Source organism: Phalangium opilio, unplaced genomic scaffold, assembly GCF_054372755.1.
Source record: "Phalangium opilio isolate 3A_F unplaced genomic scaffold, DU_Popi_V2 ptg000009l_1, whole genome shotgun sequence".
Taxonomy (NCBI): domain Eukaryota; kingdom Metazoa; phylum Arthropoda; class Arachnida; order Opiliones; family Phalangiidae; genus Phalangium; species Phalangium opilio.
The window spans coordinates 1789732-1817371 of record NW_028324146.1 but is presented as its reverse complement, the minus strand read 5'-3'; the positions used below and the strand labels follow the sequence as shown (position 1 = coordinate 1817371).

General features: G+C 39.8%; 1 protein-coding gene across 9 annotated transcripts; it reads left to right on the top strand.

The window, feature by feature from the left end:
• Window positions 1–618: 618 nt before the first annotated feature.
• LOC149713075 (uncharacterized) lies at window positions 619–27593 on the top strand. 9 transcript variants are annotated; one of them, XM_089845492.1, is made up of 5 exons: window positions 619–683; window positions 18992–19051; window positions 21445–24726; window positions 25057–25885; window positions 26666–27593. In XM_089845492.1, exons 3-5 carry the CDS (start codon window positions 21459–21461, stop codon window positions 27258–27260), a joined length of 4692 nt encoding a protein of 1563 aa, XP_089701618.1. In that variant the 5' UTR covers window positions 619–683; window positions 18992–19051; window positions 21445–21458; the 3' UTR covers window positions 27261–27593. The 9 variants fall into 9 exon arrangements, with proteins under 9 accessions (XP_089701618.1, XP_089701610.1, XP_089701601.1 ...); XM_089845484.1 differs by lacking the exon at window positions 619–683 and adding an exon at window positions 1613–2018; XM_089845475.1 differs by lacking the exons at window positions 619–683; window positions 18992–19051; window positions 21445–24726; window positions 25057–25885; window positions 26666–27593 and adding exons at window positions 1634–2018; window positions 12869–13679; window positions 13773–16406; window positions 16645–18239.
• Window positions 27594–27640: the final 47 nt, after the last annotated feature.

The following is a 27640-nucleotide window of genomic DNA, read 5'->3' as shown; positions in this document are numbered from 1 at the left end:
ACGATTGTAAGAAAAGCACATTTTTCTCACTACGCGACGCTAGTGTTTTTATTTTCACCTCTCTGCCTCGCTGTTCGGGAGGAACGGTACCGTTTCTAGCCTGTAAAAATATTTCATAGATGATGGCCGGCGCGAGGTAGGGAGAAGTGAACTTCGTGTAAAGTAATATATTTCTGCTTTTATTAAATACGAAAGTTGGGCTTAGCATCTGAAAGTTTTGAAAATGTTTGAAAAGTTACATAAATTCTAATAACTTTATTAATGATTTTGAAGTTTTATTTTATCAATATAAATCGATTAACCTATATAAATTAATAAACTTAACTTCAGACTACGAGAATTGAGATACTATTCCTTTTCAGCCTATGCTAGTGCTTTGAAGTTAGGTTGTGACAAAAGTCGGAATCATTCTAATCTTATTAATCAATGCCAATTCCTATCTTATTTAATGCACGTGAAATATGAATGTCAATGGAAGTGGGTGGGAACTAAGCGCAACGTTTATTCATGGGGTTTAGTTCAAAGTCTAATATATTACAAATACTTCTTTATCTCTAGTCAAAACGGAACTAAAACGAAAGGTTCGTCTGGAGTACGTAGAGAATTCTATATAAGTAAAACTCAAGGTTGAAATAATATAATACGTATCAAAGAAGTTTTAGATCGGTACAAGTTTGTTAATAGTAAGTTTAACTTTCCTTGTTTTGCACTTTTTTTATTCAAAATAATCTCTAATTAGAGATTGTTTCATAAAAATCTCGTTAATATGATTATCTGTCTTTATATATTATGTTTATTTAAATCGATAATAACTAAATTAATTATGGAAACCCAGGTTGGAAATAAGCCTTGAACAGTGTACTATAAATTTCTAATATGTTCAATTCATGCTTTAGGAAAGTAGGAAAGGACTTTAGAGATCCATTTTAAACAATGTCCAAATTTGGGAATTTGGGTGTTGGGATTAGATAAAGTCTAAAAACTTATTTTTTCTCTATAAGCGCGTTAATCCATTAATTTCTTTAATGCAACAAATTGGTGATTATACATAGTTTACAGACTAGGAGGATTCATACCATTTACACATTGAGGCCAAGCTTCAGGTGTTACTTAAGGAGGGCTGACTCTAAAGCCAGGGCTCCTTGTGTAAGTGGTATGAATCCTCCTAGTCTGTAAACTATGGATATAAAGTATTTGGTCTTGCTGAACTCGTTGGAAAATAAGAAATCGTCATCACGTTATGACGCTACTTCCGGATTTTCAGGCATGCGCACCGCGATTTTTTACGTGACGCATGACGTGAGTCTCGTGACTTATTGTTAAGCCATGGATAAAGAATGCCCGTGAGGAAATTTGTTTTCAAACTATCCTATAACATGAAAACAAATATCCTCACGTGCATTCTGAGTGCGAGCGTCATTTCTACAGACTAGAAACGGCACTCGTGACGATTTGTTATATTTTTCAAATAGCTCCTCCTACTTTATAAATTTACCTAATTGAACTTCGAAAACTGGTAAAATTTCACCCCTTCTGGGGAATATCAGTAACAGGCTACGTTCAGTAACTGGAAATCGGAAAAAGCCGTTACCGCTACCGATGTGTTTTTTTCCGAACGCTACGTCATTCCCACAACTAACTGCACAACAACTATATTTAAGGACGCGGTCATTTCCCCCACCAATTTGTTCTTCTAAAATCCGCTAGATGGCGAACGCGGCGCCTCGCTCGGCGTGTATAGTAAGTTAGGGGTTAGTGGCTTATTTCCGCTCCTGTTTGCTAGTGAGCCAGTACAAATGCACGTGCGAAGGACTTTTTATGCCAATCAGAAATTCAGTAGACTAGGAATGAGTCGGACGCACTGTTCGCTCTTTAATAGAATTCGGAAGTTATTTTAAATAGTGATTGATTTTAGTTTTTGTTTGAGATTAAGTTGTAGAGTTTGACGGATTGGATTCGAATATCAACTACGAAGGTTATTTTTGGAACAAGCAATCACTGAAAGAATCAAGGAAAAGGTAAGCTTTGGCTAATGCCACTTTAGTTTTGGTTTTGGTTTGAAGGCGCAAGGGCGTGTAAGATAAAGAAAATGGAAATATTTTCTGTTTTAATTTTAACGTAATTGTTCGACATTCTGGGTTGTTTAAAAAAATAAATACTGGCTATTAAAAATATTTGAACGGAAATTTAATCTACCCATTAAAAAATATTTCGGCTACTTAAAAAACATGTTTGTCTCAAAATCAAATCACCCACTACATGGTAGATTCTTTTGTGCGAGATTCTGATTGTAAACTACGAGCCTTACAATAGGCTTCCTTTGGTAAAGTCACTGAAGTGTTAGAGCCAGGAGGGAAGCGCGCCAGTCGCGATATTTTCCCGCTCAAATAAACATCGGATATAAATCAAAATTGATCCAGTGTCAATAAGTTTTAGTTCGCGTTATTGTGAATTTAACCCAGGATTCATCAACTGATTTTAAAGCTTTTGAAGATCATCTTTGAACTACTAGAAACAAATTCCTGGAACAAATCGGTAGGCTTGTACAATGTAACCATTTAGTTTTAGTTTTATTTAAGCCGCTTTAATGCCAAAGAATTATCTAGTGAGATTTATAGTTCGGTGGCTTTGTCTTACAGCCTTAACACTTAACAGCTTCGGTAAACTTAATCAGGTTATAAACAACAAAATTTATTTACTTATTAATATAATATTGAAAATTAGCTAAGCCATCTCGCGTTCAAGGGTCATTTAAGGGACTTTAAACCCAGAACATGTTTAAATAATTTTTTACAACTTTTTATTTCAATAAAACGATTATCAATCTTAAGTAGGGGTTAATCATAAAGCTAAAACGTTACGAAATAACTATTAATGTTATTATAGAGTAATGTCAGTTCTACTATGCAAACGTCATACCATAGAGCAGTGTCGGTAGAGGGGGGAGTAGACTGTGTATCCCTCCCTCTAGGCGCGCTTTTGTAAGAGGGGATACTGTACGCGCCTGGTAGGGGGGATATTAAGTCCACCGTGAACAAGTTATGACCGCAGTGTTTTACTAATGACCCCTTAAAGTAACGTTTACATAGCCCAATAAATACCTAAATTTTATTTTCTGTATTGTGTGAGTAGTTGAAGAATTGAGAATCATTTTGACAGGCCACACCTGGGGCCAAGTACGAGAGTAAAGATTCTGTTTTGTACTTGTGAAATAGGTATACCACGCCTTAAGCCTGGTTCACACCTGGTGAACTGAGGAGCGAACAGAAGGCGCGAATAAGAATGCGAATAGATCCAAGCGAATGAAGGGGCGAAGAGCCGTCACACTAGGCGAATTGAGGGGCAATTTCTCCGAAATTTAAGGCCTGGTTCGCACCTGGCGAACGGAAGAGCGAACAGTTCGCCCATAGATAATAAACACCAGGATCAGAAGGTCGGGGGAGAGCTTGCCGCGCTTTGTACAAACTGGGTAGGTTCTACTTCCGGAAACCAGCGCATGCGTACGGCGAGTCATGCACGAAAAACGAGCAGGCAGACCTCGTCTGCGCAGAAGCGGAAGTCAACTGCAGAAGTTTGGCGTGCGGCCCCCCCGCACAGGCGCGGCAAAGAGAGATACACTACGGAAGGCATACCTTCCGATCCTTGTGTATATTATCTATGGTTCGCCCCTCCGTTCCCGTTCGCCTAGTGTGACATAGTTTTGGACATTCGCTCACCCCGTTCGCCCGGAATAGTTTCAAAACTATTTTTACCAGTGAATAGGTCAGCTTTGCCCGTATAAAATGTGGGTGGGTAGGACGCCTTTTTATTCGCTGCTCAGCTCTTGTCCTGTTATCGCCCAAAAATCTATTCACTAGCCACCAAAGAAGATTTTCTTTTTTTTTTCTTTCTTCCAAATATACTTGACCTTGAGAGAGGTTTTGTACCTCTTTACCTAGAAATTCCTTTAAGGGGGAGGACCACTGACCTAAACTTTCCTTCTATAAACCATCCCTGTACCGGAATTCAGCTAACGATTTACTATTATTTAACGCTAAAGTAAGGCCGAAAGAAATAACTGTCATGAAGGCTTTAATGTATTGAACATAAGGTGAGAAGAACCTGATCTCGCACCTTTGAAAATGGGGATTTTTTTTTCATCCCCAAGGTGAAAGGGAAAGGGCGTGCGTGACTGATCAGGGATAGAAAGCGACCTGAACCTGAGGGGATGTTTTTTATATTATTTATTTATTTAAAAAGGCTAATTTTAGTTCGAGTCCAGTGTTCAAAATAATAGCCCCATACCATTACCTATTTACTTCTGGTAATATCTACAGTTACCCCCTCACGCAGGGAGCCCAGCGGTCCTATAATTCCTATAAAATCCTATATTTTTGAACCAGTCCTATATTATCCTATAATTTCATGAAAGTCCTATAATATCCTATATTTTTGACTTAGTCGAACTTTTCGTATAGTTCAAGCATCAAGTTTATCAAAATTAGCTGTTTTTATCGAAATGACATTTGAATAGACACCGAAATTGCTTCAAAGGCTCGCTCAGGATTCTTCATATTATATTTTAATTAAGTTTATCTGAATTTTCAAAGTAAAATCCAATTTTTTTTGAGATTTTTCTACATAGTTTAAGCCCAAAAATTGTATTAGAAATGAGCATTTTAGAACTATATTTTCGTATAACACTACATTTTTTCTCCTATGAAATCCTATAATTCCGTGAAAAAATCCTATTTTTCCTATAAGGAATTTAAATTTTCTCCCTGACTCGCGTCAAGATAGCCTGCGTTCAAGCCTCCTTGCTCCAGCTTGTTTATAATTATGAATATCCCTAGTTTCCACATGAACGCTGGATCTCTAAAGGGACCGGAAAACGCTCGCCTTCCACTGTACAAACCGAGTCCTCTCTAGCATAGAATCGGGGGAAGGGATGGGGCTGTGAATTTGGGAACACTCAAGGCCATTCGTTTTTCTTCGTAAACCTATCGAAGTTGCGCGCCGCTGTACGCGGTACCTGCCTCGTTTCTTTACTTCCTCTCTTTCCAGAACGAGTCTCCCCTTTTATATATCCTCCTTGCTTTGGAGCACAGGCTTGACAAATTTTAAATATTCGTCTCCTCCCCCTGTGATACTTATCAGTTCCCATGAGCAAGCAATAGAGACGTTAAGCAACCTTAAAACTGCAACACCGGATATAAAGAGGCACGAATGGTTAACAGTCTGCTTAGCATTTCTATGCCACAATCTCCCGGATTTCCCTTTCCGTAGAACCAGAAGTCCATTTAATTTGCCTAGGAAGTAACCAAAACCGGGGGTTTAGGACTCCCCTCTCTTGTGTAGCAATACTGAAGAAGGCGACACATTTGCCACCTCGCGATATCTTTTCTCAGATCTCTGGTTTAGGTGCGACTCGTACGCCAAAATTTGCCCTACTGAGAGAGAAACAGCTATTGGCTGAAAATGAACGGTGGATCTCTAAAGGCTTCGGAACCCCCCCCCCCCACTGTCAAACCGAGCCCTCTCTAGCACAGAATCGGGGGAAGGGGTGGGGCTATGAATTTGGGAACAGTCAACATGGAGTTAAAAGCAGTTCTTACCCCAGCAGAGACGAACGCTATGCCTGCTATTGTAATTGTTTACTTCCTAGGCTAATTTAATAGACTTCTGACAATACTAATTACAAACTATAGCATTAAATGAAATGGTATAGGTTTAGAACGACGCGTGTTGAAAATAAAATTTATCCAAAACTGGCACGACCTTGGAATAAAGGATTCGAAATTTATTATAAACTCTGACCAGTTTTCATTTAATTAGCATTGTAGTTCAGTTTATTACTTAAATTTAAGGGGTAATCTGTAAAATACTCCGATTATAACTTTATTGCGGTGGCCATTGGGGCAGAAAGTCATAGAACATTTTTGACTCGAAATCGCCCAAAGAACACCCTTATTGGAGCACCATTCGTTTACCCTCAGTGGACTGAACATGTCCACTGTAAATGTCGTCTGTTCTCGTTTTTAAATGGATCTTACTAGCGCCAGAATATATTGAATATATTCTGGCGCTAGTAAACTATTAATTTAATAAAGTTAATAGTTTATGTTATGTAAGTTTAACACTCTCAGTTCATCAGAGTGACTTAGATAAAACTTCACAATCCCAAAAGTTACGTAAATCTCGCAGTGGCTTGGTACATAGAAATAATGAGTTCTGGTTTTCTTCATTATAACTGAAAAAAGATTTGTTTGACGAATCTGAAACCCTGTCAGTCTGAAAAGTTCCCAAAATTATATTACTAAACGATGGAACCCGTTCACTTTACAGGCATATACCATAAGCGCGTGGAACTTTTAAGTACCTATCTGAGACTGTTCTGTGTGGAACGTCTCTCCCCGTTTTCTTTTACGTCAGCGCTTTCAAAAGATCGGGCGCGAAAATTTAAAAGTAACAAAACCATGAGAGATTTTAATGTCTGGCGGCTTAACGAGTAGTATTAACCCAGCTAAAAATGTTGAATCAGTGTAGAAACGTTTCGGATAGTCAGTCAGTTAGTAACCAAATTAGTGGATTCAACCCGATGAAAGTTTCTGTATTTCTAGGTGCGTAGATCCGATAACCTTTTGTAAATAATTATTTGCGGGTCAAAGCTAGCCAGTATAATTTCAATCCATTTATTTTCAGACTACTACGTAAAAATAAGCATGTCACTAAAAGTGAATAGTCGATTGGCTTTGGGACGGGACGCCAATATCGGACAACTATACGATGCGAGATCCGAAAGTCTTCTGGAAACCCGTATCTACGACGAGGAGAGTTGGCCCGGTGTTACCGTCACCGAATTTGAAACTGCCAAGAAATGCCACTTGCTCTACGCTCGTGATCATCCGCAGTTTAACATCTACGAATTTTTCAACTTGCAACCTGATCAACAAGCGAGTATCGTGGCTGGTTTGCAAGTTGCAACCGGATCTGGAGCTGTACTTCATGAAGATGTTAAACCCAATACGTTCAATGCGTTCGTGAAATACAGCGTTCGTACTGAAACTCGGCACTTGAAGTTATCCGACCCCAAATTGAAAGGTAAAAATTCAAGCATAATTAAGTACTAGCGAAGGGAGGCAGTTGCAGAATTTGCGTAATTTCCCTGCAAGTACCATATACTATTTTGCACACTGCGATAGACAAAATTGCAATTGCAGAGTAACTATAGAGAACTTTCAGTTGGCTGAGTAGTACGTTACTCCCTCCTTAGTCTTCCTGCTGTTCTGGCAGCCATATTGGTAGGTTTCTGCTTCCCCCTCGCATACAACCCACCAGTATAGCCGTGTAATTACCTCACGAATGTTAGCTCCTCCCCAAATGAAAGCTCCCTATAAACAGACGACGGTTGGTAACCAGGTACCTTGCGCCATGTTGCTAGTTCTCATCAAACGTTTCAAATGTCAAAGTTCTTTTGTTATTTGTCTCCCTTCCGCAATAAGATATACCGTTCTTATTTTGGCTTGTGCTTTTTGCGTGTTCCAATAGACAGTACTTTATTGCTTTACTTAAGATATATAAGCTTATGACTTAATAATACAAGTTTCGAATGTTGCATGGTATATTTTAAAAGGAGAAATGTGTAATTATGTTTTTAGAGAAAATCCATGAAAATTCGGCCACAATCTTGGCCAATGGTGCAACTCATTTGGTCTGTGGTATTATCTATGGAGCTGATGTTGTGGCCTCTTACAATGGCGTTTGGTCTCAGAGGGAATGTGATAGCCACGCTCTTACGCTTGAAAACGTCATTGACCAATTCAAAGAAGCGGTTGAAAAGGACGATGCCGCCAATTTCATTGATAATAATCTGACTGATATCGAATGCTTGAAAGCTACAATGTACAGCGACGTAGAACTGGAAAAAGAGGTTTTAAACATCTCATTAAAAGAATCCCTGATGTATTTCCAAGAAGCCTCGGATTACTTAGAGTTTGGAAATGGGCGGGGCATACCAATTACCTTATTATTATTACCGCTTCATAACTTAATTGATCTCGAAGGCGCCAAATTGCAATTTTACCCAGTCTGCAAGGTGGCCTTGTTCAAACTTTTCGGATTCCGTAGCAACTTGAAGATTTTCGAGGATTTCTTCAACCTCGTCAGCAAGCACGGATCCCTCGTAATGTCTGATAGTGTTCTCAGGGAGATAACTACTTTCAGAAAAGGTCTTACGATTGACTGGCGCAAGAAAGTGGATCACTTCAAGAAGTGGTTAATGGAGCGCCGTGTAAAGGATCCCAACGCGGAGTTTTCATTCGTCGACTCCAAGTTTAATGTTGTTAGAATTAATACAATACTACAGCAATTCGCGTCCGAAGCAAATGCTCTGAAATGGCTCAATGAGTTATCTTTAAATGGAATCGTCTACCTGAAGCAAGAACGTAAACTTCGTGAAAATATCCAAGCTTACAACGAAGTCTATGTTCTGAAGTTCGACAGCACGTTTAGAAAGGAGCGTAAACGCGAATTTGACGTGAAGTACGGCTATTTCTTGACCCTGATGAAGGAAGTGAAAGAAAGATTTCAGGAGTCTCAGTCTAAAGCTAGGGATGAAGATTTGGCATCGTTCGTTACCATGTCAAATGAAGCTACCGTTAACTTTATCGTCTTTGAGAAAATAGAGGAGCAAACCAACAATTTCAACTCATTATTTGAAACTGATGATGAAGATACAGCAAGTTCATCAAACACATGCGTCATTGAAAGATATCAGAATGGCGAATTCGTTGGTTTTTGCAAGCCGAATCAATCGGGTATTAATGAAGAAGACCAAAGCTTCGCCACTACCGTACCCTATGATGATGTTGATAGTTCTTCAAGTTCGTCAAGTTCATCTTCTGAATCTGAATCCGCACCTCCATCGTCATGCCGATGGGTCATACACTTTGATGAAGATTATAAAAATATCAAGCCAACAACTAGCGCAGTGGCTAAAATAATCTGCCCTGGTACGTTACAGGGAAAATGCAAGGCCACTGAAGTTCAGATCTGGACATGCGAAAATTGCGTCAAACCTCTTGAATTTGATTTCGACGAAAGTTTTTATTGCGGATGTGGTGTAGGTCCAGTCACCAGTTGCTCGTTTAAATGCGACAGCAAAACTCACCGAGGAGATTACTACACATTCAACCGGAAAGAATGCCTTAAACGCTTGAATCAGCTTAAACCAAGAGAGGAATTGAACATCTTGGTACTGGGTGAAACTGGAGTTGGCAAGTCAACTTTCATCAACGCTATGGCAAATTATCTGACATTCGAAACTATGGCCGAAGCCGAGGCCTCTGATTTGATCAGTCTAATTGCCTCGTCTTTTACCGTGACCGATAAGTACTACGAAGAAAAGACAATTCAAGTGGGACATGATGAAAACGAGGCCGAAGAAACTGGGGCCAGTAAGACGCAGTCTTGCAAATGCTACAGTTTTCCTTCCATAAACCGAATTGTCAGAATCGTCGATACGCCCGGAATCGGAGATACCAGGGGTATCAAGCAAGATGCCAAGAACTTTGATAACATTCTGCAGTTCATCTCTCATTACTCCAGTATTCACGGAATCCTTATGTTGCTAAAGCCCAATAACTCCCGACTGTCAATCTTCTTTCGATTCTGCATTCAAGAACTGCTTTGCCATTTGCATAAAAGTGCCAGCGAAAATATAGTTTTCGTTTTTACCAACGCTAGAAGCACTTTCTACCGTCCTGGAGACACGCTTCCTCCACTCAAGAAGCTATTGAAAGAAATTAAAGACAAAGAACCTTTCGTAGAAATTCCTTTGAATCACAAGAGAATTTACTGTCTCGATAACGAGGCTTATCGATTCTTGGTGGCCTTGAAAAATGATGTCGAATTTGACGAAGATTATCGAGAGAACTTTTCATCCAGTTGGGAAAGATCCGTATCGGAATGCGAAAGATTGATGAAACACATCGCCGGGCTGCAACCACACTCGGTTCGAGATACCATATCCCTCAATGAAGCCAGAAGATTAATTGTGGCTTTGTCAAAACCATTGGGAGATATTACTCAAAATATTCAGTTGAATATTTCAATGGTACAAGACCAGAAAGCTAAAATACAAAGGGCTGGTGACGACATTGTACAATTGAAGAAGAATCTTTACGTACCAGTCGTGAACTTGGAACCAGTGGCCTTTAGTTACCCCAGAACCGTATGCGCTGCCCCAGAATGCTACGAACTGCACACTATTGATGGTATTCAGAAAATTGACTACAAGCAAGTTTGCCACGATCATTGCTACCTTTCCAATGTCACACCCGAACTCGTAAACAACCCGGCGCTAAAGGGTTGCGCCGCCATGGGGGGTCGTGACAACTGCCGCTGGTGTGGCTGTCATTATGAGAAACACATGCACATCTACTACGAGAACAAGCAGGTCTACACCGAGAAATTGGACACCAGTGTTCAGGATGAAATTGACAACAAAGAGAAACGTCAACAGAGCGTGCAAAAGGTTATCGACGATTTGGAAAATAGAAGCTTGAAGTTGCAAGAAGAGCAGAAGATAATCATGAGAACCAGCGCCAAGTTTGCCAGCTTCTTGAAAAATAACGCCATAACACCGTATAATGATGCTCTCAAAGATTACCTGGAATATTTGATAACCGTCGAAGAACAAAAGAGCATCCAAGATACTGAAAGAAAGGTAATAGCGACGTTTTAAAATTTTAGTAGTCTTCTTAAGAGTTGATGTTACGTTGTTCATATGTATTTTCCATCTTTAAGGCGTTAGTCGATGAACTGACGAAAATGAAGCAATCCTATGAAGCCGAGGTTCGAGTGCTGGAGGACAGTATCAATTTAGCGTCCACCGATGGTACCATCGAACAGCTTCATTCCGTTACCATAAATGATATTGATAAAAGCGTCAAGGAACTGTACGCTTTAGAAATCAACGGAGATGCTATCAAGAAAATGGTCGACGTCTTTGAGCAAGGCCGTGCCATGGAACACACCAATTATTCCGAGCACGTCTATCAACCGGCTCGCTACAATCAGACTGGTTCAAGGAGACGAAGAGGACAAGAGTCATTTATGGGAAAGGCTTTCAATGCTCTTCAGAAGTTGTGGTTGTAGACTCTGTTCAACATTCCTGGAGTCATTTTTCCTCTTATTTTTCAAATATCTCTTTTTAAGTGTTTTAGATTTGACAAATCATCTTTGGTATTTTTATAAACTTTGTAAACGTCTGCATGTTTCTTTATAGAGCATTATTAAAGCTTAATATGTTCTAATTTATTTCCGTTGCAAACTTTCTTGAAAAATATCACAAGAGATGACCTACCATTTTTTCGGTAGGGGGGGGGACTGAGTATGCTGGGGATGCGATTAATCAGGGAAGTAGTTTAGGTTTACACTAGGGAGGTGACGGAAGGGATGTTGGGGTCAAGTTATATCCGGCGGACACTGGACAATCAGCACCTGTAGAGTAGGAACGCCGATGTGTCATATTCCCTCGTACTTTGTCGCTCAGTAGCTTAGCTTACAGGAGTACGCCACACTTGTGTCTATTTTTAACGATTCTTCCGTTGAGATTGCTGCGGAAATTGTGGTCTGGCATACAACATCTTTCCCCAAATACCGTTTTCCATCGGCTGCTAGCAATCTACCGCCATGGAGCAATATTAAATTAAACCGTTCAGCGTCCTATTAAAAAATAGGTTATAATTCTCGACTTGTTTTTCTATAATACTATTACCAGAAGTCCATTAAATTAGCCTAGGAAGTAAACAATTACAATAGCTGGTATAGCGTACGTCTCTGCTTGGGTAAGAACTCCTTTTAACTCCATGGATGGGGTTTAGTTTTTCCCCCTTTCCTAACGCTGTTAGAAATCTCGAGCTCCTCTCTTGGAAGTCCTTCTTCACATGAGCGGGGCGTGACTTCTTTAGCCCACGAACGCTGGGTCTCTAAAGGGACCGGTAAACGGGGTAGATATCGCAATATAGCACGTTTGCTTTATAAAACAAATAAAAAATCTAATGACCGCGGTCGTTAAATTTTTTTTCAATACTTTTATGAAAAATCACGAAGAAAACCGAATGACCTTGACTGTTCCCAAATTCACAGCCCCATCCCTTCCCCCGATTCTATGCTAGAGAGGGCTCGGTTTTACAGTGGAAGTGGGTGTTTTCCGAAGCCTTTAGAGATCCAGATTTCATTTTCAGCCAATAGCTGTTTCTCTTCCAGTAGGGCAAATTTTGGCGTGCAAGTCGCACCTAAACCGGAGATCTGAGAAAAGTTATCGCGAGGTGGCGAAAGTATCGCCCTTTTTCAGTATTGCTACACAAGAGAGGGGAGTCCCAAACCCCGGTTTTGGTTACTTCCTAGGCTAATTTAATGAACTTCTGTCAACGCATACTTCGCGCGGTCAAATGTGTTTTTAAAAAAATTTAACAAGAGGGTGCATGTGCGTGCGCAGTTAAGCTTTACGAATTTATGATCGAGCCGGGAGTGTGGCGCACTCCTGTAAGCCTAGCTTCTGGGCGGCAAAGTTTGAGGGAATAAGACACATGTCGGCGATCCTACCCTATAGGTGCCGACTGCCCCGTGTCCGCCGGAGGTGACTTGACCCCCACACCCCGTCCGTCACCTCCCAAGTAAACCTCATTTCCTTCCCCTGCTTACACACATAATGGAACCTGAATAATCACATCCTTGCCGCGGTCCTCTGACCCACTTCGCATTGAAACCTCCAAAAAAAAAAAAAAAAAATTTATGATCGATTCTCGCTAATTTTTAAGGTATAAAGAATCATTTGTGTAGTAGTGATCCACGAAGGTAATGTGTACTTTATTTTAAATTTCAGAACATAATTAATATGGCGGCTAGAGGAAAGCCAACATCCTCAGAAAGAGCCGCTCTTGGACGACCGGCTTCCTTGGGTCAACACTATGATGTCATAAACGATCAATTACTGAACACCTCGTTCTTCAGAGACCCCCAAAATACGTTGGAATTCGCACGTCATTCCCCAGACATGAAAACCACCTGTAATACGTTTTCAGTCGAAGATTCATTTTCTGGAAGACTCGATGGACTAAACATCCCTTTGGACCAAAAACTCGGACTGATGTTTGGAGTTCACGAAAAACTTGAAAGAAATTATGATGAGTTAATCAGGTGGAAGAAAACTACCCACAGAATTATAACTGGAACTTTAATCCACACAATATACACAACTACGGAAGAACTGGATACTTCGCGAGCTCTAGACGCAGCCAATGTATTGAAAACGAGAAGCAGTAGATATTCGAAGGCTACCCACGTAGTGAGCGGAATAACACGTGGGTATCAGCTAATCCTGACATTTCATCGTAGAGTTTTGTCATCATTTGAAACTGAAGTAGTTAAAACCGAACTTAAGGATTTCATTTCGGAAGTACGGAGTAATTTTACCAACCCTGATGCCTTAAGAGATATTTTTCGCAAACATCGTCACTTTGATCTAGAAGCAGAAGCTCATGGCTATGTTAAGCAAGCTTACGAAACTTGGGATGTCTTCTGCGACAAGTTCCCGGAATGGCTTAAAGGCATTTCGGCCAACAAGGACCAACCCATCATAATAAAACTACACCCGATTGAGCCAGTTGAGAAATCATTTACTGAAATAGGGAAAGGTAATTTCTTGGAAATTGAGGACCATTTTCAAGGTATTAATAGCGCTAAATGCGCCTTTATGGACTTCTACAATGATGTTCGTGCTAATCCAGAGAGTATTACTCGTCCAAAACCTAACGATATCAACAAATTGTTGGAGATTAGAGAAAAAATTGATTTACATTGGAAGGAACAAATCGCGCAGTTTCGGTTTATTATAGAAAGTACTCGTTCCAAAAACGAAACTATATATCCTATATTTTCAAAGTATTTGATAAACGAATCAAAAATAATGAAAGAACTGTCCAAGTTTGAAAACAGCGTTGCGGCTCACGCAGTAATTGCCGAAATGAAGGCAAGGGGGTGTAGAATCATCCACCCACAATCCAAGCTCCAGGAGACAGTAGACAGTTCGTTCGAAATTTTGGTGTTCAATTACTACCCCAAACATAGGGACTTATTTAAATCGGCAATTTGGATAAAAAATTACCAATTTTTCATAAACGTAATGAAAAAATCCACCCAGAAATATGAATTCTACCTTATGGAACATGAAAATCCAGGACGTTTTAATAGATTTGTTGGGACAATTTTGTTCTCCAATCCTTCAAACGCTTACGTCTCTCATTATTATTGTGGAAAAGAAAAATCAAATAACTGTGTTGAATCGCCCGATTACATATTACTGAACAATATGGCTGAATCATTAGCAAACCCACATCAAGAAGCCAAGCACGATACTGACGTCCAAACAAATGATTTGCAAAATATGATAGAAAACTGCGACGTGATCACGGTTTCAAAGCAAATCACTTACGCCCAAGCATTGAGAAATGATCCAACTGTGGTTTCTGTTCAAGAGAGTTACACTCATTCACTAACTGAAAGTCCGTATGCCAAAAAAACCGAAGCTGGAGATCAAGTAAGGAGCAGTACCAATCTTGTAGTTTTGCAGCCAGACTCTCAACAAATCGCCTCCAGTGAAGCTGGAAACAGGAAGCCCACCATAACCTTAGATGGAGAATTTGGCAATGCTGAACTGACTGCTGAGGAACTCAGACACAATTTGAAAGTCTTTGGGGGAAGTGTTAGTCGTCCATCAAAAGCTGTCCATAGAGTCGGTTGTCCAGAGTATAACGTTAAGGGGTCAGATAATTCCGACACATCCTCTGGTAATAATGATCCGAGTTGTGATGACGAAACGAGCAGCATTTCAAGGGAAGAGGGACAGCATTCAGCAATGGCCTCCTCGAAAGATTACGACCCTTTGAATCGAATGCAGAACCAGTCTACGCAATATGGATGTCCTAAAAAATTGAGTGGATTAGGCAGAGGCGTTATAGCCGGTATTCCAAATAGAGAAGTTGCAGTAACTTCGAACTTATTCGCGTCAAAAAGTACGATCAAGTCGGACTTATTCTCATCTGAAGTTCAAGAAACCAGGAGTCAAATAATTCAAAATGAACGTGGGAAAATCACGGCCAAAGATAACGACCATATCAACGATGTACGAAACCTTGTTGAAGATCCTAACGATATCATCAAATGTAACCCAAAAACCAACGAATCCGGAAATGGATCAAAGAAAGTCGGTCCCATGGGTAGGGGTCAAGGTAGAGGTCGACCTCCGATAATTGGTTGCACTGATGCTACCAAACGAAACTCAAAAGCCAATGAATGCGAAATTGAAAATTCGCAACTTTCGATACATAGGAGTTTAGCTTCTGCCGAACCTAGCCACAACAACGATGAATCTGAGAAAGACGCCATGAAAAATTATGCATCGCAGGTGACGGCCACGGACAAAGATCGTGAAAACGATTTCTGTCAAAATAACTATAACAACGGTACGTCAAAGCCAAGCCAGAAACGATCGAGCACTGATGAAGCAGCCCATCCCTACGACGGAGGAAGAAATGGGAAAAAATCCAAAAATAAACAAAAGAATGGCAAATCCAAAGACAAAACAGAAGCTGAAGAACCCTCAATCTACATCAAGGACCAAGTTAAATGCGAACAGCTACAATTTCTCACAGACTTATTTCAAGACCAAGAAACTGACATCACCGAAGCAGTCGATGCTGTATTTCCAGACGAAACTGACATCACTTGTCTGGCCAATAGCGGAACGGACTTTGAAAAGACACCCCCACTATCTGAAGAAGAACTTCAACAATTTCCTGTATTGAGAATGAAATGCCCAGCGTATTTGTATGGAAATTGTAAACTACGTGAAATTCACGAATGGGTTTGCAACAATTGTCAAACACACTTACTCTATGGTTTGGATACCTATATATACTGCGTTCAATGCGGCAAAACACGTGCCAACGTTCTCTCGTTCAAATGCAGTCACGTGACCCATGGTGATGAATTCTTTGCTTTTCCCAATGAAGATGAGTTATTGGGAATTTTGGAAAAACTACGGGATCGAGATGAACTGAATATCCTTATTCTTGGAGAGACTGGTGTGGGAAAGACCACCTTCATCAACGCCTTTGCCAATTACCTTACATACGATACTCTGAGTGAAGCCGAAAACTCAGAGTTGATTGGACTGATTCCATCGACATTCACTCTGTCTGATGAAAATTACGAGGAAATTACCATCAAATTCGGCGTAGCAGATTCCAATGAGTCAGAAGAGGAAGGGGCGTCCAAGACCCAAGCTTGCAAATGCTATTCATTCCCTTGCGGAGATAAAATGGTCAAGCTGATCGACACGCCTGGCATTGGCGACACAAAGGGTTAGTTTTAATTTCATTATAATTTTTCCGAATAAGTTTATGACCATAAGTCTTCATGCAACATAGTGCTAACGTTTACAAAACGCCAAAGTAGTCTGGTTTCTGTGGTATAAAGGATTAGTTTTTTTTTTCGTCACTTGTTATCCATGTGCTTTGTCATAGTAAAGTCTTTGAGATTAATGGTGATTAACTTACGGTTCTAATTATAAAGCCTAATGGTTTCTTTTTCTCAATTTAGGCATTGACCAAGACGCTAAGAACTTCGTCAACATATTGAGTTTCATCTCCAATTTCTCGAATATTCACGGAATCCTACTTCTCATGAAACCGAACAACGATCGACTTAATATTTTCTTTCGTTTCTGCATCCAGGAACTACTGAAACACTTGCATAAAAGTGCCAGTGAGAATATCAATTTTGTTTTCACCAACTCGAAAAGCACCTTTTATCGACCAGGTGACACTTTCCGTCCACTGAAGAAACTCTTATCCGAACTTCAAGATATCACTATTCCCCTAAACGCTGACACCATTTACTGCTTGGACAACGATTCCTTTCGATTTCTCGTCGCTTCCCACAACAACGTCAAATTCACCGAAAATGACTTGAAGGAGTATACGACCAGTTGGGCCAAATCGGCTAAAGAATGTGAACGTTTGCTGAAAAGAGTAGCCCAACTAAAACCGCATTCCGTTAAAGATACATTATCTATCAATGGAGCTAGGAGACTAATCGTTTTATTGGCGCAACCACTCGGCGACATCATAATGGTCATCCAAGAAAACTTGTATTTCTTGAACGAGCAAATGAAAACGCTAGCGGCAAGTCAAAACAATATAGAAAAGCTTAGAAATTGTCTTTTCGTCCCTGCTGTGGAAGTCAAATTTTCGCACTATCCCAATCCCAGAACCATCTGTAAGGCGACATCTTGTTCCAAGATAACTGAAAACGGAGAATACCCAATTTGCCATGACCCTTGTTATTTAACAGAGATAACACCGGACATTGTTAATAACGAGCAGCTGAAGAAATGCGCCGTAATTAACGATTCTACAGGATGTTGCCACTCATGTGGTTGTTCGTGGAAAGGACATATGCGAGTTCTTTACGAGATGAAGAAAATTAACGTTAAGAAAATGGACAACACGGCTGCCAGCGGTATTCAAAACTGGAAGGCTAGGCAAGAGAAAGCCGAAGAGACAAAGTTGGAACTGGAACTGCGCCGCAAAGAGTTTTTGGACGAACTCGATTATGTCACCAAGGCTAGCGCTATCTTTACCTACTTTTTGATGAAAAACTCCTTAACCCAACAATCTGATTTTATCAAGAATTACCTGGAAGCTTTAATCGAAATTGAGAAACGCAAGCAAAACTTGAAAGGCGGATCGTGTTCTGAAACATCAGGTTTGATACGAGAGCTTCAAAAGGCTGTCGCAGGGTACTCGAAAGAACTTGACCGTTTGAACCGTGAGGGTATGGAAGTAACTGCCCAAGAAATTGAGGTCCACGCTAGTAGGCTGTACAGTTTGGAAAAATTCGGATCGAGTTTCAAAAGCATCGCGGAGAAGCACGAGGAGGCTTTGTCAAGAGAAGTTGCTCTGTACTCGGAGCGTGTTTACGTGCCCAAGAGTGGTGGCAATTGCAAGGCACGTCGAAACAAGCGCTTTCATTTTAACGCCACTGAAGATTGATAAAGAGTCCTGCACGTAAGAGACTCATCCTTAAGACGAAGCTTAATATGTCATTTTTAAGATAAAAATGGTTAATGTTCTTCTTCGTGAATATTTTCTTTGTTTATTACGTATTTCTTCAATAAAAAATACATGCATTCATATACTTTTGTAATTATTTATGTAAACGGTAGGCTTAAAAGGGGGAGGATCACGTTTGGCCGATAGCCTCGCAAAATTAAGTAGAGAAAAAAAGATAATTCTCGTGGAGTTTATCTAGATATTGATACGTAAAACTATAAATAAAATAAAACTATTCATTACTTAGTTTAGTAAAACGCCCTCTTCCTAATCGTATCAGCAGATATGCTTTATCGATTATTCCAGCATAACGCGCACAAATAAATGCGAGTATGCAAAGAGGTTTGAAATTAAAAAACCTTAATTACGAAAATATCGTTAAATTTCAAGTCAGTGACAGGTGGGAGTAGGTTATAGACAGAGTTTCGAAATAAGCGTAGATTTAACGTTACATTTACAAAAATCATTCCTGTAGGTAAAACGCAATATAGAGCTATCTCAGTTGTGACGTCAGTTCCTTGGTAAAACGTCACGGGCTTAGCTTTGGCAGTGGGCGGCCGTGTTTGGTACCACTTTGGTTCTATGAGCAAATAGCAAGGGTGACGTCACACTAAAGCTTCTGAGATAGCTCTATTGAGTTGTATGACGTGAATGACCGGCTTATTGCCCTACTTGGTCAGAGCACACTCTGACGTGATAAAAAACCTACAAACGAAAATAAAAAAAAATAACAATCAAATGCGGTAAGACATTGTAATCGTTGATAACATAATTAGTATTATTTCACACAGTGAGGGATGCAGAGTTTATTATAATTAAATTTTTGCCAACAGAAAACTGGTTTGCCATTGACGGTATATCTTCACGAAATCAAGCTCAAGGCCAAGTTAAAGGTGGGTTATTATTTTCTATTCACTAAATTATTTGAATGAAGCTTATATCTGAGAAAGCTGTTTGTTTCTTCTTTATGTACGCACAGTCACTATACGTTAATTTTCTAATATGACCAAAAAGCGTGGTTGATATCAGTAACACCAAAAGCCGATTAGGTTTCACACAAGTGCGTACCATGAGCGTACACGACGCTCGATCCTAAGAAAGACTCCTCCCCACAAGCCGAGGAAAATAATTCGGTAACGCGGCTCCTTCCGCCCTCTCTGGTCCATAAATTCGAGAACTCCTATAAAGACCGAGTAGTGTCTCTAAAATAATCCTTAGATAAAACTATTTGCAATTCCAAAAATTATTGGGGAGTGAGGCGGACATTTTCTGGGTTTCACCAAGCTTGGCTGTACAATTCCTCCCCTCATTTCCCCTTAAATGCCGACCACTGTCAGCCACTGATACCTAGACAAGGCTTAGTGTAGTTTTTTAGTCTGATATTATTCGTTGAGCCATTTTCCCGTTTAAATTGAAAAAAAAAAAAATAGTAATATTTAGGCCTAATTATTATGGAATGACTCGAAATTTTTCGTAACTTGAGCTTTAAAACGTTGAATATTTTATAACCGACTACCGAACGATAGCGCAAATTTGCCTTCCGAGCTTGGCCGTTAAGTCGATCGTCGACTCGAGGTCCGTTGCAAGAAAATAGTATTGGAGCCGTCTGGCCCGTCTCCGATTGGTCTGGCTTTAAAGAGGTTATGTACGGTTAGAGGCTTATGATTGGTTAGCCGCGTTTTTGGTCGTCTACTTAGTTTATACTTCGGGAATGTCATAAAATCCATGGCTAAAGCCTAAAGCTATGGAAACGTTAGGTTCACGGACTTTATGTATGAAGACTAATCGGCTATTGGTAACACTAAGAGAAGGTTCATTAGAAGTGGTTTCGTTGAGTTCCTCAAGGTTGGAATAGAGGCGTACCCCTAGCCATTATCCTTGTTAAGAACCTCCTCCATAAAATTTTAGTTTTATGAATAACCCCTAATAAAGTATCGTTTTATTGAGTTTGAAATTTATATTAAAATATTATCATGCGTATACTTCATAAGACTGTTCCGTGATAAGAAACTCTTCCCGGTTTCTGTAGTCCCTTAAAACTCTCACCGGGTAGCTTGGGTAGTATGTTAATAAGATGAATAAATTTAAGATGTAACCAACAAAAAAATATACACAGTTTGGTCGAGATCAGACCAACACCTTCCTTTATGGACAACCCCCAACACTGCCAATGGATGGGTGTAAATAAATGTTTGGAATTCATGTTTTATGGTATGGAGTGACAGGGTACCAAAATAATATTGGAGAACATGCCTGAATGAAACAAAATGTTTTAAAGCACAGTTATAGTCTTAAAACTTGGACCTTACAACCTCATCGTAAATATTCGATTATCGGACCCTTCTTCTCGATGAGAAAATCACTGAAGACATTTACTTGGACTACATGCGTCCTGAGTTTAGTGTTTGTAAATGTATTGAAAGACACGGACAGTCGTCTTTAAGAGTGCCTCCACCACAATGGTAGACTAGTCTTATTGAACATTTACTTTTTGGGGTTTACCAAACAGAGTAGAGGTTGTAATTTGAGGCCCAAGTTCTAAGACTAATCGTAGAACTGTGCTTTAAAACATTTTGTTGCATTCAGGCATTTTCTCCAATATTCCTTTTGTACCTTGTCACTTGCCTAAAATAAAACATGAATTACAAACATTTATTTATGTAAACCCTTTATAATTTTGTATATGACGTCATCCGTTGGCCATTTTGGGGGTTGTCCACAAAGGAAGGTGTTGGTATGATCTCGTCCACACTGTATATTAAGTACTTTAAATCAGTAAATTCCAAATTAATACAATTAAAATATGTATTTTCCCATACGTAATTGTTTTTCTCTTTATTGTGCCTACTTAAATAAAATTTTAAACGGTTATAGGGAAATTTTAAATAATAACTGATAAAGCTTTTTAAGTATATAGATAGTGTGCGCACAAGTGTTGCCAGTCATTTGTGAGTGCAATTCAACCGTTATCTACAACAGACTGAAAAGCTTGTAGTTCTGTTTGATTCACATCATTCAGATCGAAACCTGTGATGATCTCGCAAATAACTGGCAATCCTAAGTTGAAGTTAAGAAAATGGGGAGGAAATTTCTCTAGCCTCTTTAATTCACACTATATATTCAATGCTGTTTATTTACTCTTGAATCTTGATAAAACTAACACGTTTGATTGTTATCACATTGAACGAGCAAAAATTATAGGCCCATTAAAATAATCCGCCTTTTGTATAGTTGTGATTAAGTTTTATGGCTATTCTTGATAGAAAACATTTTTATATTATCACAGTACTTTCCGTTATCATGCCGAAATCGGAATCCAACCTCGTCGAAAGGGTCGCTTTGGGTCGGACGGCCAATATCGGCGACCTGTACAACATTGAGGATGACACCTTCATCTACAATAAAGAACGAAACCATTGCGTTTCTTTATTCAAAGAACCTGGAAAAATTAAAGAGCACATCAAAATCGTGCACGAAACGAATGAAGCGAAAACCAGTTTCACCTTGGACGACATGTTTTCGAAACGGTTGAAGGCACTTCAAATACCCTTGGATCAAAGGCTGGGAATTCAACTGGGTTTGCACGAAGAGTTACCGCTCGAATACGATCAGTTGATTAAGTGGAACAAAAGTACTAATCGCCACTTGAGAGGCACATTAATTCACACGCAATATGGATCGGAGAGTACGCTGGACTCAATCGAAGTTCTCAATAAGGACAACTTAATAATGAAGGCCAGATCAGGATTTGTGACGAAATCAACGCACTTAGTATACGGCGTAACTTACGGAAAATGTCTGATACTGTCTTTTGATTGTCCCGTACCTTTTGAAAGCGAGTTGAAGAGAGTTGAACGTGAACTAACTGGCGTCATGGCTGACGTTAGCCATATGTTGAATACGAATGAAATCGATACGTCAAATCTTCTCATCGATAAATACAGTCACCTGACAATTAAAACGGAAGTTAGCGGACTTGTTTCGAAGTTTTCTTACGAGTCCTGGAACCAGTTCGTTGAGAAGTTACCGGAAATCTTTACTAACCTTTCTGAAACTGACGATCGTCCTCTGTTGCTAAAACTGTACCCGGTCAATAAGATTTCAGTCTATAACCTGGATAAGCGCGAGTCGTTTCATCCCATACTCTTAGAAGAATTGTTGCTAATCGAGGAACACTTTGGCAAAATTAACCAGGCGAAATGCAACTTGATGGATTTCTATCAAAATCACGATAAAAATGTGGAAAGTATCGTTCGTCTCAATACCAGCCAGACTAGCGAAATTAAAAAATTGATTAAGGACAGCGAGGTGAAAGTTAAGAGGCAGATGAAGGAACTGAAATTCGTCGTTCGGAAACATCGAACGAATAAGATGGTTGGATTTGGGCTATACCGACAAAAGGTAACGGATATTACAAAGATATTCTCCGACGAAACCTTAAACGACGTCATAAGGAAGTACTCCGATGTTGTACATGCTCATAAATACCTGACTGAACTGAAGCTTCGACAATGCGGTATTATTACCAAAGATAATGAATTGAAGTCCATCGTCAAACGTAATTCCGAAATTTATGTCTTTCAATATTACCCAAAGTCTGCGGGTATATTTAATTCCCCCGAATGGAAAAACAATTACAATTTCTTCTTGAGGATTTTTGAAATGATAAAACAGTTGGGCAAATATGAGACTAAAACATACGTAATGGAATGTGAGACATCCATGTTGAAAAGTGTGGGACGTTTTCTAAGTTTGGGAATGATATCTGGAAATACTGTGGGTATATTTCACTTCATCTTTGGAAAAAAGGTTTCGGAGAATTGTTTAGAAAATAGGGATGATACATTGCAATCTGATCTGTCTGAATACACTCTGAAAACCAAGGCCTCGAGAATTGAATACGAATTGATTTCTTCACCTCAACCAAGAACGAATTTCAGAGATGGTTCAGCTGCAGAAAAAGGTCATCTTTCCAAATTGAGTCCACACTTTGATGAAAATGATCTTGAACAAAAACCAAGTCGTCAAAGAGATACAGTGTTGAACATGGAAGCTGAGGACGTAATGAACAACGAAACGCACCATCGATTGAACTCTGGTAATGCGACGGAATTCGATACCAATGATCACTCTCATCACTGTATTTCTGATAATAAGAATTTAAACTTGAAAATAACCTTGTCCTATGACAAAAGAAAGCAGAGTGAAGAAAAATACAAAGAAACTGACGTTGAAGACGACACTAGATCGGAGTCAAGTTCCAGCGAAAGTGATGGTCAAAGCTGTAAGGATGCAAATGATGCGGATAACGAAGGAAATTTAAGCTCTCATTCTTCAAAAATCATACACAACTCGGAAGATGTTGGTTTGAATGAAGCGTTTTTGAAAGATGAAGCGTCGATAGAAGACGAATTTATCAAACCATGCAGTTCTGATGATGATTCAAATCGAAGTCCAGCTGAAGACAATGCCGTAATTGACGATGTACCCCACGACGATATATCGTCCAAACCCAAGACAGAAGAACGAATGGAACCTGATAAAATATCTGCTAACACCGACTCAAATATTTCTAGCCCCGAAAACAAAACCGACATGCCAAAGGAAACCGAAAACATAGTTGAAGATACACAGAACCCGACGAATGAATGTTATGAGCAAAGTACGAGTAACACCGAAAATATTCCAAATAAAACCATCACTGAAGAAAGCATGGAGGAGTTAAATAAAACAACTAAAAATAGACGAAAAAAATCCCAACGTAAAAAGACGAAGAAGCAACCAATAGAAAAGCCAGAAAACGAAAGTCGTCGTAAGCCTATCGAAAGTACGAGCCCTAAAGTTTCAGAAGAAACCAAATATATTTTACTATTTGAAAATGAGAATTGCCGCGAACACCTTCCCGAAGATGAAGTTAACGATTCAAATATAATTTGTACTGTGAAACGAAACCAAGATTACGAAGAGACCGCCGAACAGGCTGAAGAAATAGACAACTTTCCTGTGCTGAAAATGATGTGTCCTTCACATCTTTATGGATCATGCAGACAAAACGGGGTTCACGTCTGGACGTGCGATGTCTGCAATTCCGAGCTACGATACGGATTGAATCAGTACATCTATTGCGTCAACTGCGGCAGGGCTTCCGCCTTTTCCTTCACCTTCAAGTGTAGTCACGTTACACACGGTGAAGAATTCTTCACGTTCCCCAGAGAGGATGACGTTTTGGCCATGTTGGAGAAGCTTGGAAATCGGGAAGAATTGAATATTCTTATCCTCGGCGAGACAGGCGTAGGAAAAACAACCTTCATCAACGCCTTCGCCAATTACTTGACGTACGATACCTTGGATGAAGCTGAACGCTCAGAATTAATTGGATTGATACCTTCGTCCTTTACTCTTTCCGATGAGAACTATGACGAAATAACTGTCAAGTTTGGTGAAACGGATGTCAATGAGTCCGAGGAGGAAGGAGCGTCCAAAACTCAAACTTGCAAATGTTACTCGTTTCCTTGCGGAGAAAAGATGGTGAAGCTGATTGACACGCCCGGTATTGGTGACACTAAAGGTTAGTATTGTTTTTCGTACGAGTTTATCTTTGCCTTGACGGGATTTAGCGGCGCTTTTGTTACTGGAAAGCATTTCCTATCAGTACACGGCGCTCTTTAGCCTTAATTCACAGAACATGTCATCGAAAAGCAATAAAACTCGTGTAGGAGAACGTTCTAGTGATGCTTGGACTCCTACAGTGAGACGTGGAGTTTAGTAATAAAACAAAGGCGTTTTTTGTATGCTTTTAAGGCAATGTTTCAAGGATATACTGCGTAGACTTAATTACCATGCTATATTTCTTTACTATAACAAGCTTTTTTATCCTTCTTTTATTTTTACAACAAAGGCATTGACCAAGACGCAAAGAACTTCGTCAACATATTGAGTTTCATCTCCAACTTCTCTAATATCCATGGAATTCTACTTCTCATGAAACCCAACAATTCCCGGCTAAACATTTTCTTCCGTTTCTGCATCCAAGAACTACTAAAACACTTGCATAAAAGTGCCAGCGAGAATATCAATTTTGTTTTTACCAACTCGAAAAGCACCTTTTACCGACCCGGAGACACTTTCCGTCCACTGAAGAAACTCTTATCCGAACTGAGAGATGTTAACATACCCTTGAACCAGGAAACCATTTATTGTATGGACAATGATTCCTTCCGGTTTCTGGTGGCTTCCCACAACAATGTAAAATTCACCCAAGAGGACTTGAAGGAATATACCACTAGCTGGAAAAAATCCGCCAAGGAGTGCGAACGTTTACTGACAAGAATCGCCCAACTAAAACCGCACTCGGTTAAAGAGACGTTATCCATCAATGGTGCCAGACGTCTGATTGTCTCGCTGGCCCAACCTCTTGGCGACATTATAATGATAATAAACGAGAATCTATTTTATATCAATAAACAGATTGAGGCTTTAAGCGCTGGTCAAAATAGAATTGAGAAGATTCAACAGCATCTATTCGTGCCGGTCGTGGACACGGAAGTTGAGTATTTTAATAAGCCGAGAACAGTATGCGGGTCCGAACGTTGCATGACCGATACGGATGGCGTGGCAAATTTTGCTATATGCCATAACCCTTGCCAGTTAAGTGGTACCACCCCCGACGTTGTGGAAAACGAGCAGCTATTGCAATGCCTTGTCTTTAAAAATGGCGTATGTGCAGAGTAAGAATGACATTTAATTCTAATACAAAATAGGGACTTACGAGGTTACTGGCCCCTTTTCGGAGAGTTGGTCTGTCAAGGCTACGGAGCGCGTTCGACGATGGAGAGTGTCAGCCACTAACTTAAGGCCGCCGACGGTTATGGCAGTGCCCACAGAAATTCCTCTCGTAAATACCGTTTAAAGAATAAATAGATGCATTTCCCTGGGCGCTGTTCTAAAATATTTTGTTTGTAGTTGACATTCTCTCTGCAGAATTGACAGAATAAGTCTCCAAAAACTGGGAGGTAACCTTGCAATAACATATGTTCAGACAATAGTTCTGCACGAACCCTTTTCTCTTATCTACAATCGCTTTTAGTCTACTTTGGTCGCCCATGTTTAAAACTACTTTTGATGATTGCGTTTCTGTTGACAGTGCCGTCGTGAGTTTAGGGGCAATTCGGTCAGTTTCCCTGGAGTCCGCACCTTCTAGGGGCCCGGGACGCGTGTAGGGCTGTCGTGAGGGGGCCCGCGAGTTGGTCTTTTTTCTCGGGGCTCTGTCTGTCCATTGGCAAAATAGTTTTATAAGAAGGATTTTCGAGAAATCTACAAATTTTATACAGGAGTGCAATAGCGGTTCAGGCCAATGGCTTCCATAGAGTTGTATTATCCTGTTACAATCTTTATCTTGTGTTTCCCTTTATGTGTTTGTTTGACTATCTAGGAAAGGTTCGACGATAAGTGTTAGTTTTATTTAAGTTTTCTAAGGTTATTGCAGCTCATTCTAATTGTACATATAGATGTGGCTGCTCATGGAAAAACCACATGCACATATACTATCAAATGCGGAAGACCTACACTAAGAAAATGGATAGCACTGCCAATACTAAACTTTCAAACTGGAAGACTCGACAAGAAGAAGCCGAAGAGATAAAGTACAAGTTAGAAGAGGAGAGAAAATGTTACACGAAAGAGTTGGATTACGTCCTGAAAGCCAGCGCCACGTTCACTCATTTCATTGCCCAGAATTCCTTGACGCAAGAGTCTGATTTCATAATGAAATATCTTTTGGCCCTTATTGATCGCGAAACATGCAAGACACAAGCTTTGGGCTACGACCGTAGAAGTGCTAATTTCTTGGACGAGCTCGATAAGGCCGTAAATGGTTATGCCAGAGAAGTTAGCCGTCTTGAAAGGGAACGTAAGGATGTCACGGCCCAGGAAATTGACGTCCACGTCAACATGCTTTACGATCTACCGAAATTCGGAGGTATATTCAAGGATATTGCGCAAAGACACGAACAAGCCTTGGCCAGGGAAGTAGCCCTCTATTCCGAGCGTGTTTACGTTCATAGAAATTCTGCTGGCGGTGGAAAAAGATTTCAGTTTTCGTAAACCTCTGAAATTGGAAATACGTATTCATTATAGTTTTTTTAGATTTGGTTTTTTTTCTTAATTCGATAATATTATTTTTGGTTTATAAGTTCTCTTAATAAATGTTTTTATAACTGATAAAATGACTCGAATGCTTTATTCTGTATGACCCGTCTATAGAATATATTAAACTAGGATGCTGAAACGAACAGCAATTATTCTGAAAAACAACTATTTTACATTTCTTTCCACTATTTACCAAGTTAGGGCGTATTGTAAAAATATTATCTTGTCACCTACTAACATAAGTTTACAAGGTATGTTCCATAAGTATGACACTACCTATGCTTCGTAATGCTAGATTCCTACTCAGAGCTAGTTCGAGAACGACTCGAGAATTG

What these genes read in the sequence shown, in the direction of transcription:
- LOC149713075 (XM_089845452.1), top strand. Translation starts at nt 12,881, where the DNA reads ATGGCGGCTAGAGGAAAGCCAACATCCTCAGAAAGAGCCGCTCTTGGA. An exon ending in TGGCATTGGCGACACAAAGG is followed by an intron (nt 16,407 to 16,644) that starts GTTAGTTTTAAT and finishes TTCTCAATTTAG; the next exon opens with GCATTGACCAAGACGCTAAG.